The sequence below is a fragment of the Scaptodrosophila lebanonensis genome, unplaced genomic scaffold (assembly GCF_003285725.1).
Source record: "Scaptodrosophila lebanonensis strain 11010-0011.00,11010-0021.00 unplaced genomic scaffold, SlebRS2 tig00000001-arrow-pilon, whole genome shotgun sequence".
Lineage (NCBI taxonomy): Eukaryota > Metazoa > Arthropoda > Insecta > Diptera > Drosophilidae > Scaptodrosophila > Scaptodrosophila lebanonensis.
In genome coordinates, this window is record NW_022060529.1 from 27,544,802 (window position 1) to 27,559,406 (window position 14,605).

The window sequence follows — 14,605 nt, forward strand, 5'->3', positions numbered from 1 at the left end:
CGCTCATTACCAATTTTTACTTACTGCAAACAAATTGTAGTTAAATAAAAATAACAAATTTAACAACCATCGCTTATATTGCCTTCTACATGTCACAAGCACCATGATGAAGCCATAATGCCCTTTGCAAGGACATTCAAATGGAGCTATGTACATAGCGACCACACGACGTCGACCCTTCCGCGTGGCTGGCTTCCCAACTGCTAAACAGCCTCTCAAGTCAAACGTGCGTAAATTCAGGTCCCCGGCCCTGTGGGCGAATTCAGTGTCTCTCCCTTGATATACTGTGCCTATCTACGGCAAGCGCTACTTTGCAGCCGGAAGCTTCAAAAGCTATAAGGACACAAGCATAAACAAGTCGGCTGAGACTAACCCCTACTTTAAGCGTTAAGGACAAAGTCACGATGTTTCGACGGCTGCTCAACAAAACCCAAAAATGTAAAAAGCAGAATTACAAATTCAATTTGATGTCATATCAATTGATTTTATATACAAGTACATATGTATACATATATACGTAGATACGTCTATATGCGTTGACAAGGCTAGTAAGTATCCGTCCTTGCCACAGTGTTGGTATTAAAATAAGGCCATCTGTATCAGCTGGGAAATACGTCGTTTTCCGGCATTTTATTTTGACGATATCTGGCACACTGGTGAGACAAGGGGGAGGCAGGAGGGAATCTAAAAGAACAAAAAAATGTGTAATTCATTTTATTTGCATTTTTACCGATTATTTCATTACATTGCTTGAGTAAAACAAGCGCTAATAATATAATATCGAATTTACTGACATCGTCTAATGGCACAGCTGAGTTATTGTGGGCATAAAAAGTTCGGAAATTGCACCCGTCCGCGTGTCTGTATGTCTGCCTGTAAGTGCTACAATAACCAAACTTAATCTTGCATCTGTATAGTGAGTCCTCATGTTAACTTTCACTGAGATAGGTCAATGCTAGTCGAAGTTATAGCCACAAATATAATCCTTGCCCAAGCTTTGCCCGCAGTTGTTGTTGTTGCTACTTTGGCTTAACTCTGTACTGGACACACACACTCTCGCATAAGCGCCTAGACACAAATCGACATACATAAGAAGGCCCAATCCTGTAAATGTTTTTGTGTTTATAGAGTTGTTTACGAGTTGGGCCCTGGTCTGGTTTTAGATTTGTTGCCGCTCCAGCATTCCAATCTTGTTTTCAAATTAATTTTTTTAATTATAGACAATCAAAGTTGTCCATGATAGAAAAAGAATATGCAGAAGGCTTGAAAGTAAAAGAACCTATAAGATTACACCAATTTCTAAGAACAAATTCGACTGTAGGTTTATTATATTATTTGGTCGGTGTTTTTTTATGTGCAAACTAGGCATGAGGTGCAATTTTTCGTCAAATGCATTTCAAGGCATGTACCTGACCAGACATCCAATAATCTACCCGCGCTTTAGTTTCAGACAATCATATAGGCCAAGCAACGGTGCTATTTACGTGTATACGCATGTGTGCCATAATTCCATGCCAAAGGCACATAAATATGCTACACAATATGCCATAAACTATTAGCAGTGATGTGTTCCATGCGACAGGCGAACACAAATAAGTAGACAGGCCTCCAAACAACAACAACAAGTCGAAGCAGAGCAGCACATGTCCGGCCTGTCCACGCACCGCACAGCTTGACACTCATTGGCAGCTATACAAGTACACACAGATACAGATACGGGCGGACCGAAAAACACGCTGATGGGCCGACACAGGCACAATGCCGTACCCTCAGAGCTACGCCGTGTGCGTTTCATATGCACGAATCGGCTTCGGCAATATCATATATCAAGAATTCTGTTCGCAAAATTATGATGATAAGCGGCGATGACCACAAGACAATAAACAATGAGCAGCTGAACTTTGTGGATTGTCTGAGGGAGGGAGGTTGTAGATGCAGAAAATGCCAATTCCAAATTTGCAAAATTCTATTTATTTACAATTGCCATTCAAATGTCTGATAACATTATTTTTGCTAGGTTTAAAATGTACATACTTGTAGTGTCCATAAATTAACTTTAGTTCACTTTACACCAAATACCACGCACGCACTAGTTGATTAATTATACTCCATGTGTTAAACTACGATCTCTAATTCGATATAAGTATGCCTAATAGGAGTCATTTTAATGATCATTATCCTCAGAGTCCTTAAGAGATGTTTAAGCTATGTACACAGCATAAAAGTGTCCTCGCACTGCTATCAATTCTTGGCCAGCTTCAGTCGTACCGCAATGCGTTTGCACTTCCACATGAGCTGAGTCTCCAGTATGCTGAAGGACATGGCCACCAGTACCAGGCCGAGCAATAGGTAGGCACAACAGGCATATAGCTGTACCTCGGGTCCATTAAAGCTGCGCGTCGGCACAATGTCGCCATAGCCAATAGTGGATAGCGTGACGAAGCAAAAATAAGCGCCATCGACCAACGACCAGTTCTCCCACAGGGCGAAAAAGAACGTACCCACGCACAAGTAACACATGAGTATGAGCAGCACAACACTAATGGGGACTGGATGGACTCCCAGATGCTCGTAGGGCTCACACCGCTCATTGTCATCATCATCGCAGTCATCGGTGTCGCCCATATGACTACTTCGCTGGCTGGCGCTAAGCTTCTTCAGCACAAATTGTTCGCTGCCGTGCTGCAAGCACGTGGCATCAGCAGAAGAACCAGCTTCTTCGCCAGCACCACACTCCTCATCTTCCGACCCCTCTGTAGTGGATGTGGGATCGTACAATGTGGCATGCTTCTGGCAGCGTCTGGTGAGCAATAGCGTCTTCCGATTTAAGGGCTGCAGCGTGTGGCGATGAAATGACGCGGCCGTGGCATTGAGCAGGCTGCGCGCCTGCGAGCCTGACCTTTCGGCAGCGGCTAATGCTGAGCTGTGTGGCACCACAAGTGAGGCAGCCGAGCTCGCTATGAGTGGCACGCGTGAGGGTGTTCCGTGCGGGCAGTTGCTGTGAATAAAAGTATATTTGAATGACACAAATTAGCATAATATGGAATCAGTAATGGTTAATATAAATATTTCATTTTTGTGTCTAGTCGATCTGTCATTCATATTCTTTACATACTTGTATGTGCCGTCCATATTTAAAGTGATAGAGATAAACAAAAACAAGAAAGGAATGCTAAAGTCGAGCAGGCTCAACTCTTAAATACCCTGTACCACCCCACAAAAAAATAAATACATTTAATTTAATTAATTAATTAATTAACTTAATTTAATTAATTAACTAAATTAAATATAAAATATTCCATACATACACACATACATTTACATTTACATCAGAATCGGTTCTATTCGTGTTGGTGTATGTGTACATACTTGTATGTATGTATGTGTGCATTGGGTGTGGTTATATGGCTATAACTTTCTTTCTGATCAACCTATCATAATGAAACTTGGTACACGGATATATAATCACTATCTGGATGTGTATTATATTTTTACCATTTGGTTATAACAACTGTTCAGACTTTTTCCGAAATATTTATACTCTGCACATGAAATGTACATGAGTATATTAGGTTTGCGGGAGGTGAAAAATGTAACAGGCAGAAGGAGGCGTGGCAGACCCCACAAAGAATATATATTCTTGATCAGCATGACGAGACGAGTCGATCTAGCAATGTCTGCCTGTCCGTCCGTATGAACACCTGGATCTCAGAGACTATAAGAGATACTTGTAGAGACACCAAATTTTGCACAAAGATGCGTTATGTGTGTATTCTATACGAGTTTGTTTTTGGATTTTCCACCCCACTTCCCCCCTATGGGGGTTTTCCCGATTTTCCATTCGTATAATCGCCTATATCTCGGAGACTATAAGACCTAGGAACACCAACAACAGAAAATGTATATTTTGGAATTTCCCTCCCTCCCCCCTCTCCCAAGCAAATCGCAATTTTCTCTAACTCCCGTAATTCTTCGAACGAACTAAAATTTTGCAAATACCCCCAGTTATGTGTCCGTATGCCAAGTATGCCCGCGGCTGTTGTTGATGCTGGTGCTTTGGTTGACTGCACACATGTTTACACAGACACGAATAGATGCGCATAGGCATACATACACTCACACAGACGCAATTGCTATGTAAGTGTGCAATTATACACCCTTTACGTGAGTTCGAATACCGAGAGAGGTAAAATCAATCAAATTTTTTTTTAATTTTCTTAATTTTTTTTATTTTCTTTAATTATTGTAAACATATGTACAGAGTATTTCAAAGTCGGGACACCCGCCTTTAGCTTTTTTACTTGTTTTCATTTCTTTCCGAGTTAAATTATGAGGATACGGGTACACTCTTGATTTATAGTAACTTAATCTCATCGCTAAAAATCAGTTTAATGAATACCGTCGTGCATTCAACTAGAAAGATGAAGAATAAAAGAAAATAATTCTGAAGTCGCGCCAGACCGACTCCACTTTCTGTCACAATTCTTCCATCAAAAGTAATCTGAAAGTTAGTATGTTGTTCCTAGCTCTTATGGCTTAAGCTTCAATAAAAGCTTAAAAATTGGTAAAAGTATGAAATGGTTATTCACAAGCCTACACCAGTGTGTAGACTTCCTGCCAACTGGTGAATCAAAAGAACACAGAAGTGCGACCAACATGAGCATAACTGTATGTGAGTAAAGGAATTTGGAGCACAGGTCGTATGTGTAACATTTTGGATCGCCGGTCCTGCACTTTACACATAGTGCATGGTTTGTCGAATCAATTTTTTGTACATTTATTGAAGTTGCCAGTACTGATGAATAAGCCAAGGTATACACAGTGAAACACCTCGACCTTCTTTTCTAGAGAGTGTCCGGTAGATTAGAAAACGCTCTGACTCTTGACTCTAATTTACTTGGAGCCAGTGCTGACTGGAAACTACCGTCGCCTGTCATCTGCAACAGTTGCGATTTGCACACGTATCACTTAACCCCCGGGGCGAATTCCACTTTCCCGATGTTTATTTATAAATGTGTTAGCAAGCAATGGAAGTGTAAGCTCGACAATATTGCGCACATTGGCAACACAAGATTCAAGTCACAAGGCATGCTGCACACTTCGTATGAAATTAATTGACCTGATTCAGTGTGCGCAGCTCGGCTTACAATTAATTACAGACAAGGCTGGCATCGGCGCCAGCACCACCACCAACAGCACGAAGCCGCTTGAACCATTTCATCGGAGGTTAAAGTGGAAGTAAAGGCAGCGCCTGCGGCGCATGCAAAGGTTCACCGTCAAAATTAATTGGCAACTGTTCGTTTTTATTTAATAAGATGGCGAAAAAACCTTCAGTAACAGAGCAGAGCAGTGGGAGCCGAGAAAGTATCTGGAGGAAAGGAAAAAATGTGTAGCGCCAAGGCTTGTCTACCTACAAACAAACTGTGATTTTCAAAAATGATTTTTCCAAAGCGATTATTCAGTTGCAACAATTTCTTCCAAAGTAATTCAGTAAAGAGGAGGAATACGTGTATTTAAATACTGTATCTTGGTGTTGCTTAAATATTTCAAAATTTGTTAATTTTTTTGCTAAACAATTATACGTGTTCTACTACATAGGAGTTAATACGGAAAGAAATTATTTAAGTTTAAGAGTCTGCGTTTGAACAAAATGAAAGAACTCTCTTCAGTCGCAGAGTTTCCTCCATCTGAATTAGGTGAGGTTTATCTCTCTCTTATTTGTGACTCTAAGTAAACTCACTGAAAAAGCGATTGCGTGTATTAATGGCATAAAATCACGCATAATTTTAAAATAAAAATTTTTTTGTTCACGGTCGGGCTTGCTGGACTGTAGCTTTCTCTCTTGTTGTGCGCTTTTTTAAATTTAACCAAGAACTAAGTCTATTTAATATTAAATATGCTTTTGGTGCTTTGTATGAGAAGCGAAAAAAAACGACTACTGTTAGCTGTAATCGTACGGTTTTGTAAATAACTTTTAACTGGCTCCGAATTTGCTGAACCTCAGATGTAGAAGCCCTTTCGCGATGATCTTGCAAAAGTGATTCGTGTTCATCGGAATTTTCAGCTGTTCCTTATTTGCTCACACTTTTTGATTTTATGGTTTTTTTTCCAAAAGATGCTTTTTTTGGTGACATTTTTTCGAATTCAATTTTACAATGTTATTTATTTACGATGAAAAAGTGTCGGCCAAATAAATGAAAGGAGCATAAATAAGCCAGAAATCGATAGTTCATTGCTTTGAGCAATCGCCACGAAACTTCACAGAATTACTCACGGGACTATTTTGAATATTGTCACAAATGTTGTCCAAATTTTGTTGACTTGTCCTCACATACACATGCACACGCATAGACGCGATGTAAATTGTGGCATAATTAAATGTATTTAATTTAATTGAGAAAATTTCATTTACTTTTGTCCGTTTATAACTATAAATATTGAGAGTCTAAACTGTTTACTGAAATATTACGTGCAATATTTATTATTTCCCCCACCCCCCTTGCTCACTACATAATTTTTATAATACCGTGCATAAATCTAAAGCTACTTAAACTAAATAGACACATAATCAATATCTAATTTTTTACACGTATAATATTGTTTCGTGGCGGATTAATCCTAGGTTATTATAGCCACATTCGCGATAATATCATAGTTTCTCGCACTTGAAAAAGGCAATCCAATCGTATTCGTATTTGTTCTCAATTCAGTTCCGCGAACTAATTTAAAGTCTTTTTTAAAAACTAAGCAGCAAAGAGCTTGGCACATAAAAATGAGCCTACGCAATAAATTCTTAAAATTGGTAAATTAGTAAGAGCATGAAGGAACTTTAAATGAAACATGTAATGACTGCAATTCTGCGATGAAACCATCCCCGCACGAAACACGTGTACGTATACTTATTACTTAGTGCCACTCACCTTAGACGCTCGCGATCGTGCTCATCCTCATCCTCCATTATGTCCACGTTGCCAGTTGAGCTCAGCAAAGCGGACAATGCTGCAGCTGCGCGGCCGCTTGTTGTTGCAGTCGCAGCAGCCGTTGCTGTCGCCCGCGGCCCAATTGCAGTTGTCGATGTCATTGCCGCACTGCTGCAGACACCTGCGGCCATTAAACTGTTATCGGCCATTGTTGCTGCTGTTGTTGCTTTGATGCACGCTGACAGTTGTGGGCTTGTTGCTGCCGAGAAGGTTAATAATGGTGGAGTGGCCGTAGACCGTGTTGCAGCCCCCACTCCCGATGATGCTACTGTCGAGCCTGTTACTGACGCCATGGCAGACGCTGTTGTTGTTGTTGCTGTCGTTGTTAATGCATGTGTAAATAAATCATGCCTGCAAGATATATCAGGAGCTCCGCCAGCCAGGAGTGAATTGGTGTTATGCGGCAACGGTTTGGTCACAAATTTGGCGCAACGCACAGCTGCAAACAGAAAACAAAAGGCCATAAAATCTGTTACATAACACTCCATGCGTTGATTAAAAAAGGCTTTTAAATAAATTTCAATTTGATGTGCCAACAAATGGCAACCCACACAAAACACCACTATCAAACTACTACAAGCCAGTCTGAAAGTTTTCGAATGCTGACACTCGTCGCTAGCACCCCATTGGATTGGTGGATGAGAAAGGGCGGGGCATCCAGCATAGACCAAGAGCAAGGGGCAGAACATTAGAACAACACGCAAAAAGAGCAAGTTCGCAATGCCCATAACAGAATTATTTGGTTTGCATTTGCAAAGTTTCACTAGCATCGTGGCCGAAGGTCCTCAATCGCGCCACAAAAGTTTAGCGATGACTTTCGTTAGTGGATGGTGACATAGTGGCAGTGACACCCCAACAGGCGCACTGTGGAGAAACACATTGGCATTGCACAACAAAATTTGTATTGATATATCTACAAGTAATAAATACATTACAAAACAAGAGAGAACGCTACAGTCGAGCAAGCCCGACAGTGAAATACCCTGTACCCAGGTAAACTTCCGACATTGAGGTATATGCGCCCATAGCATCAGCAAAAAGAGGAAGAAGAAGAGCGAGCTTGTTGCTGCAGTCTGGTGTGGTTGTACTGGCGAGAATTTGTTTCGCTAATAACTTTTCTTAGAATTGACCGAAATTACAAAAAAAAAAACAAGAAAAGAATGCTAAAGTCGAGCAAGCTCAACTTTAAATACCCTGTAGCTCCCACCAAAAAGGAAAAAATAAAAAAAAATTTTTTAAATAATTAAAAATAATTATATTAATTACATTATTTAATTAAATTAAAGACATGTTCATGTACAGTTTCAACAGCATACATTTACATCAGAATAGTGTCTCTGCGTGTTTATATGCGTGTATGTATCATGCTGATCAAGAATATATATACTTTGTGGGGTCTACCAAGCCTCCTTCTGTGTGTTCCATGTGCACTCGCACAAAACTAATATACCCTTGTACCCTTTGGGTACAGGGTATAAAAATTTTAAGAGCGTGTAGACGACGGAGTGTTAATGAATTGGGCCTGCTTGATATGTGAGGACTATGATTGACTCTACGAAATTAAAATCGGTTTAACTCTTTTAATTTGTTTGTGCACCCTGCACCCCTGTTCCATAGTGCAACAACGGAGTCTTTTACTTTCAACTGCAAGCCACTGCCTTGCACTCCTCCTAGGGGGGTCAGTTGCGACGGGAAGTGGACAATTTCAAAATATTTACTTAAGTGTGGGCTCCACAGTTGCAGGCACTTGCATCCCATACATGTGTGTATGTGTGGGCAAAAATTCATTAGAGAGCATGACACGTCCCCCATTGAGTCCGTTTTTGTCAGCAAGTTCCGGCCCGCTCCCGAATCGTGCTGGGTGTAATGAGGTTGGTAGTTTGTTGAAACTTTTTTTCCGGGCAAGTGCACTGCGTTAATGGTGTGGTCTACCAAGCAGCGGGACTGGCACAAGAACGACTTTGAGTCATGTTTTTGTATGCTTTGGAACGTGGTTGTTGCCTCTGTCTCTTAGCACAGGACAAAGTGTCAAGCTGGAACAATTAGCTTGCATTCCGGCCCACGAGACTCAATTGAATAGATGTGGGTGTTCGATAGGCAGACCGACCTAAGTGTATACGTGAGAACGTACAGGCTGAGAGACAATCTGCAATTTGTTAAATTAAAAGCCATTTGGGCGATGCTTTGCAACACACACATAGACACTATGCAAGGCACAAACCTTAAGTGCACACACGCTCATACCCATACATGCAAAGTGGAAAATCAACAAAAATTACATAAATATGTCACGTGCCTTGGCAGCGACAGGCAACACGAATAACGACAACGACAACGAAGACGACAATAACGACCAAAACACAAGCAGTTACAACACCAACAACTGTTAAATAACTTTAATGAGTTTTGCATGCGTTGCGCAAGGCAGACAAGATGAGACTCTGGAAGACATCTTTGCCAAGTGCCAAGTCATCATTATCATCAATAAAACTGTCGCACATGTGTCGTTCAACTGCGAGTTGTTGGTGCTATTGCCGTTGTTGCTATAGGTGCGAGTCACCTACTCTTGCCCCCACCTCCTCCTGCAGCACAAGTCAAGACCAAGCTGCATGCATCCAGTACTTAGGAGTTGAAAACTTTTCCGCCACCTTTCACAAAGTACGGCGGTGTTAGTGTCTCTGCTTAAATCTGTCATTTTAACACGCTGTCGCTTTAGCGACAGCAGTGGCTGGTTTTGCTGTTTCTGCAGTAGTTGTAAATGATGATGGAAACGCTGGAAACAAATTGAGGCGTAATTGAATGCGTAAATTTGAGCATATGATTGATTGATTACAGAGCGCACGAGTGTCCTGGGGGCAGAAATTTGTCAACCGGAAATTTCTTTGGAGTATTCCGGATGAATGCGAGCAGTGATGAGTTGGTGGCGCACCAGATTTCAATGCAATTATACCAATGATCTATACCATATTGTAAATTCTAAAGCTGAGTGCAATAATATTAACTGACCTCACAAAAATATTGCGATTATATACATATTATGTATATATTATTATTATTTAATTTAAGTCCAAATGCCAAGTTTCATCATGATAGGCCGATGTAACAGGAAGTTATAGCCATATATGTACATAAGACCAAGTAGTGCCCTCAGCTGTTGTTGTTGTTACTGCTTTGCTCAGGCACACGAGACACACGGGGATACCCGACTTTAGCTTCTCTACTTGTTTTATTACTTTACTTGTAAATTTGTTCCGTGCTTTTTTCGTTATATTTTCGTGAATGCTCGTGCGCGTTTTGTCGTGACTTTTTGGCTCAACACGGCCCGTGCTCAACTCTACTCTACTGCTCAACTCTACTCTACTGCTCAACTCTACTCTACTGCTCAACTCTACTCTACTGCTCAACTCTACTCTACTGCTCAACTCTACTCGCACTGCCTTTTCACCATTTAGGATCTTTTAAGACAAGAAGCATGATTACAAAATGTCAAAATTATCAAAAAATTTAAAAATTGTCCAACCCAGGACAGATCTTAAATAATGAATTAAGATTAAATCAAAACAAATTGAAATAACTGTATGAGGCATCTGTGTGCAAATCGAGCGTTGATTGTGGCTTTAGTGGCCGCATTAATGAAAGCCATAACTGCCAGCCACTAAAACATGCTTATGTGGTCAGCTTACACAAACTATAGTATGATCAAAAGTTCTTCAAGGGATCCAATTCCAGACTCACCATTCACATTTGCCGTTTGATAGGCTGGCGGCGGTGGCAACGTTATGGTCTCCAATGTGGACATCGGCGAAGCCTCGGCCTGTGCGTCGGCCTTCACTGTGGACGCTGTCACAACAACAGGCTCGAGCGCGGTCAGCAGACGCTTGGCCGATGGCTGCAAGTGTATTGTGTGATATTTGACCAAAGGCTGTTGACAATGGGCTCCAGCTGACGCAGCCGTCAGATGGCTGCCATGTGCAGGGATATCCGTGCCCGATGCAGGCGCAAATGGAAAGTAAATCGTAGCTGTTGCAGACCTATAGCAGTTTGGTGGTGCATGCGGCGTTGCCTCTGATGGTCCGGTGGGTCCAGCAACATTAAAGCGCAGCATGCTGCTAGGAACTGCTACGAAATTGGGCCGATGTTGCTGTTGTTGTGGGTGTTGAGCGCGTGGCAGGGTTGCTGTCGATAATTGCTGCTGTTGCTGCGAATTAATGTAATGCAATGCGTGTTGTTGCTGTGACGGTGGTGGCGATGGTGCATATTTCAGCATGGCATTCTCCGTTGTTGTTGTTGCCATAAGCATCACATCCGGCTGCTGTTGTTGTGGTAGCTGACAACGTTGTTGTTGCTGTTGGTAATGTTGCTGCAGCTGAAACTTGCTCGTCGCTGCATTGCTCAGCAATTGGCAATCTGTTGACCGCATCACAATGGTATGCCCGAGTGAGAAAAAAGACCGTGTAAAAATTGATAAACGACTTGCCACTTGTTATGCTGATTATTCAATTTGAGGCACTTTGTGCATATGACACTCACCTTCCGTCTGCTCTAGCGACAACTTGCGTTTGGACAGAATGTTCGTGTGTCCATATTCATAGCACTCGTTTAAGCTGGTCTCACTGTTCGCCACATCGTACTTACAGCTCTTACAGCTGCCCTGCAATAGTAAAGATCAATGCAAAGATGATTTTGGTTCAAGGAGTCCAAAAGGGTTCGCAAATATCAATATGCCTCATTTAAATGAGCTTTTCAGTTTATTTCCAGAGCCCAAATAAATTGAACAATCCTCTAATTACACACCCTGTAGTCTCGATTAATGTTGCTAATTTGTGTCTGGGCGACTTTGTTGTCCTAAAATGTCAATCAAGTACGCAATGTGCAGAGAAAAGAGACCACAACTACATCTGGGGCAGTAAAAGGGGCAGCCTGGACAGTTGTCTAAGTCAGCATCTTCGTCGACGCTGTCCTCAACACATACGCATAAGCATCATGGATTTTGCGGTTCTGTGGCCCAGTGATGTCATCAAGATATATATACAAGTAGTACACACATTCATATGTCCGCACGTTCACACTCACGCAGAGCGTCAAATGGCTGTGACTTTGCGGTTTGAAAAACCAGTTACAGCATGTGTCATGATAATTGCAAGGCAAAGGAAATGTCAACAGCCAACATGATAATAATTCAACTGATGAGCGCACAGAGGAACCATAACGAACCGCATATATGGCATATGGAAGAACGCACAACGCTTATCAATTTCTGTTCACCCCGGCCATGAGCTTTGTGTAGGAATGGTCTGAAAACCGAGGGACAAATCATTTGAGACGCATCGTTGCTGCTGGACCAGATGCGGTTTGTCCGCCACTGAACTAAGCCCTAATGAGCCATTAGAGATATGGAGCCGACAAGGCAGACATTAACAAATACGCAATTTACAAACGCAATATAAATTGTATTCAAACGAAGATAATACACCTGCACTATTATATATAGTATTCAATTCAAATATTTAAGCTAACAACAAATTTGCACTCCCTTGTCACCATTTATAACCCACTAAGACAAAGTAAACTAAAGGGCTTTTTATACTCTGTACATGAAATGTACAAGAGTATATTAGGTTTGCGGGAGCTGAAAAATGTAACAGGCAGAAGGAGGCGTGGCAGACCCCACAAAGTATATATATTCTTGATCAGCATGACGAGACGAGTCGATCTAGCCCTGTCTGTCTGTCTGTCCGTCTGTCCGTCTGTCCGTCTGTCCGTCTGTCCGTCCGTATGAACACCTGGATCTCAGAGACTATAAGAGATAGAGACACCAAATTTTGCACGAAGATGCGTTATGTGTGTATTCTATACGAGTTTGTTTTATTTTTTTGATTTTCCCCCCCCACTTCCCCCCTATGGGGGTTTTCCCGATTTTCCATTCGTATAATCGCCTATATCTCGGAGACTATAAGACCTAGGAACACCAAATTTTAGTCCCAGATGCCTTATGTGAATACGCAGAAAATGTATATTTTGGAATTCCCCTCCCTCCCCCCTCTACCCCGCAAATCGTAACTCCCGTAATTCTTGGAATTTCGAACTAAAATTTTGGAAATACCCCCAGTTAGTTATTATGTGTCCGTATGCCAAATTTCATTATGATAGACCGATTTAACAAGAAGTTATAGCCATAAATATATTTGCTGATGCAGCGCTGCTGCAGCGCTGCTCAAGCGCTGCCCGCGGCTGTTGTTGATGTTGCTGTTTGGTTGACTGCGAAAATGCTTACACAGACACGAATAGATGCGCATAGGCATACATACACTCACACAAACGCAATTGCTATGTAAATGTGCAATTATACACCCTTTACGTGAGTTCGAATACCGAGAGAGGTAAAATCGATCAAATTTTTTTTTTTATTTTCTTAATTTTTTTTATTTTCTATAATTATTGTAAACATATGTACAGAGTATTTCGAAGTCGGGACACCCGACTTTAGCTTTTTTACTTGTTTTAAAATAAATTTATTTAATTCAAAATATTCCCAGTTCCAGTGTTTTAACTCGAGGCCCTCCGGATAATGCCATTTTGATGGCTTCTATCCATCCACATAACACTATCCTTTCTTGGGCAAATTTATTTGGCGTCCTTTACGATGAATGTTGAATAGTTCAACATACATAGTTTGAATAGTACAAATGTTCGAGATGCTCAATTCCATTTCTATTGACATCAATGAAGAAATTCACGATCAAGAATTATGGCTGACTAAGATATTCGACCATTTTTAAGCCGGGTATGCCACTCATGGATTCTGTCGCGATATAAACCATTACCACCATAAACTTGATTCATCAATTGAATTATTTGGTAAAAGATTTTCCAAGTTTAAATCAAAATTTAATATTAGCTTCTTCTTCGATGACATAAATAAGGTGTTACTTTGTGAAAAAAGGTTATGTACCACTAAGAACTGCACCTATTAATAATTTAAATCGATTTGATATTATTTGTGCAAAACATCAATTCAAGCTTAATAATATGAAGGTAAGGTGAAGGTTTTGGTCATCATAGTATAGAACGTAATTGCATTACTATTTTATATTCGAAATATATTCCAAGAATAAATTACTGGTCTGACAATAAAAAATAAACAGTATCTACATTTTATGTTTTAAATTGAAATTATTGAATTAAAATTTATTAAGTACAAAATATAACACAAACTATTAATAGTGCATAAGGTCCAATGAAAGATTATGAGAGCTATAGAAAATCGCTTGTTTGTATTTTGATGCTACTGATGATATTAAAGGTATAAGGAATAATGATTATTTGAATAGCCACAGCACTTAAGATATGAACTCTTATCATACTTGTAAATATTAACTGAAATATGTCCTTTTAAAGTGTATTTGATTTTAACCTCTGCCTTATTGATGGGCATTTGACATTTATTCTATTATGATGAAGGCATTTTCTATCCAATGCAAAAGACTTGCTGAGCCCTCACCATAAACAGCGACAATAGCGAGCTAATGTTAGAGTGCCAAGGTGCATAATAAGTAGCTCTTGCCACGTGGCTGCTCTTTTCTACCCTTAACCAGGAGTGCCACAAAAATCAATTATTTTTGTGT

General features: G+C 40.6%; 1 protein-coding gene across 1 annotated transcript in view; it reads right to left on the reverse strand.

Annotated features, from left to right (window-relative positions):
- Positions 1-1,988: 1,988 nt before the first annotated feature.
- The window catches only part of LOC115634263, a 49,470-nt gene continuing 36,853 nt past the window's right edge, over positions 1,989-14,605 (reverse strand). The window contains exons 4-7 of the mRNA XM_030531884.1: positions 11,511-11,631; positions 10,716-11,387; positions 6,921-7,419; positions 1,989-2,998 (exon numbers count right to left, since the gene is read on the reverse strand). Of these exons, the coding sequence (XP_030387744.1) occupies positions 2,242-2,998; positions 6,921-7,419; positions 10,716-11,387; positions 11,511-11,631 (2,049 nt within the window). The 3' untranslated portion in view covers positions 1,989-2,241. The remainder of the gene's footprint in view (positions 2,999-6,920; positions 7,420-10,715; positions 11,388-11,510; positions 11,632-14,605) is intronic.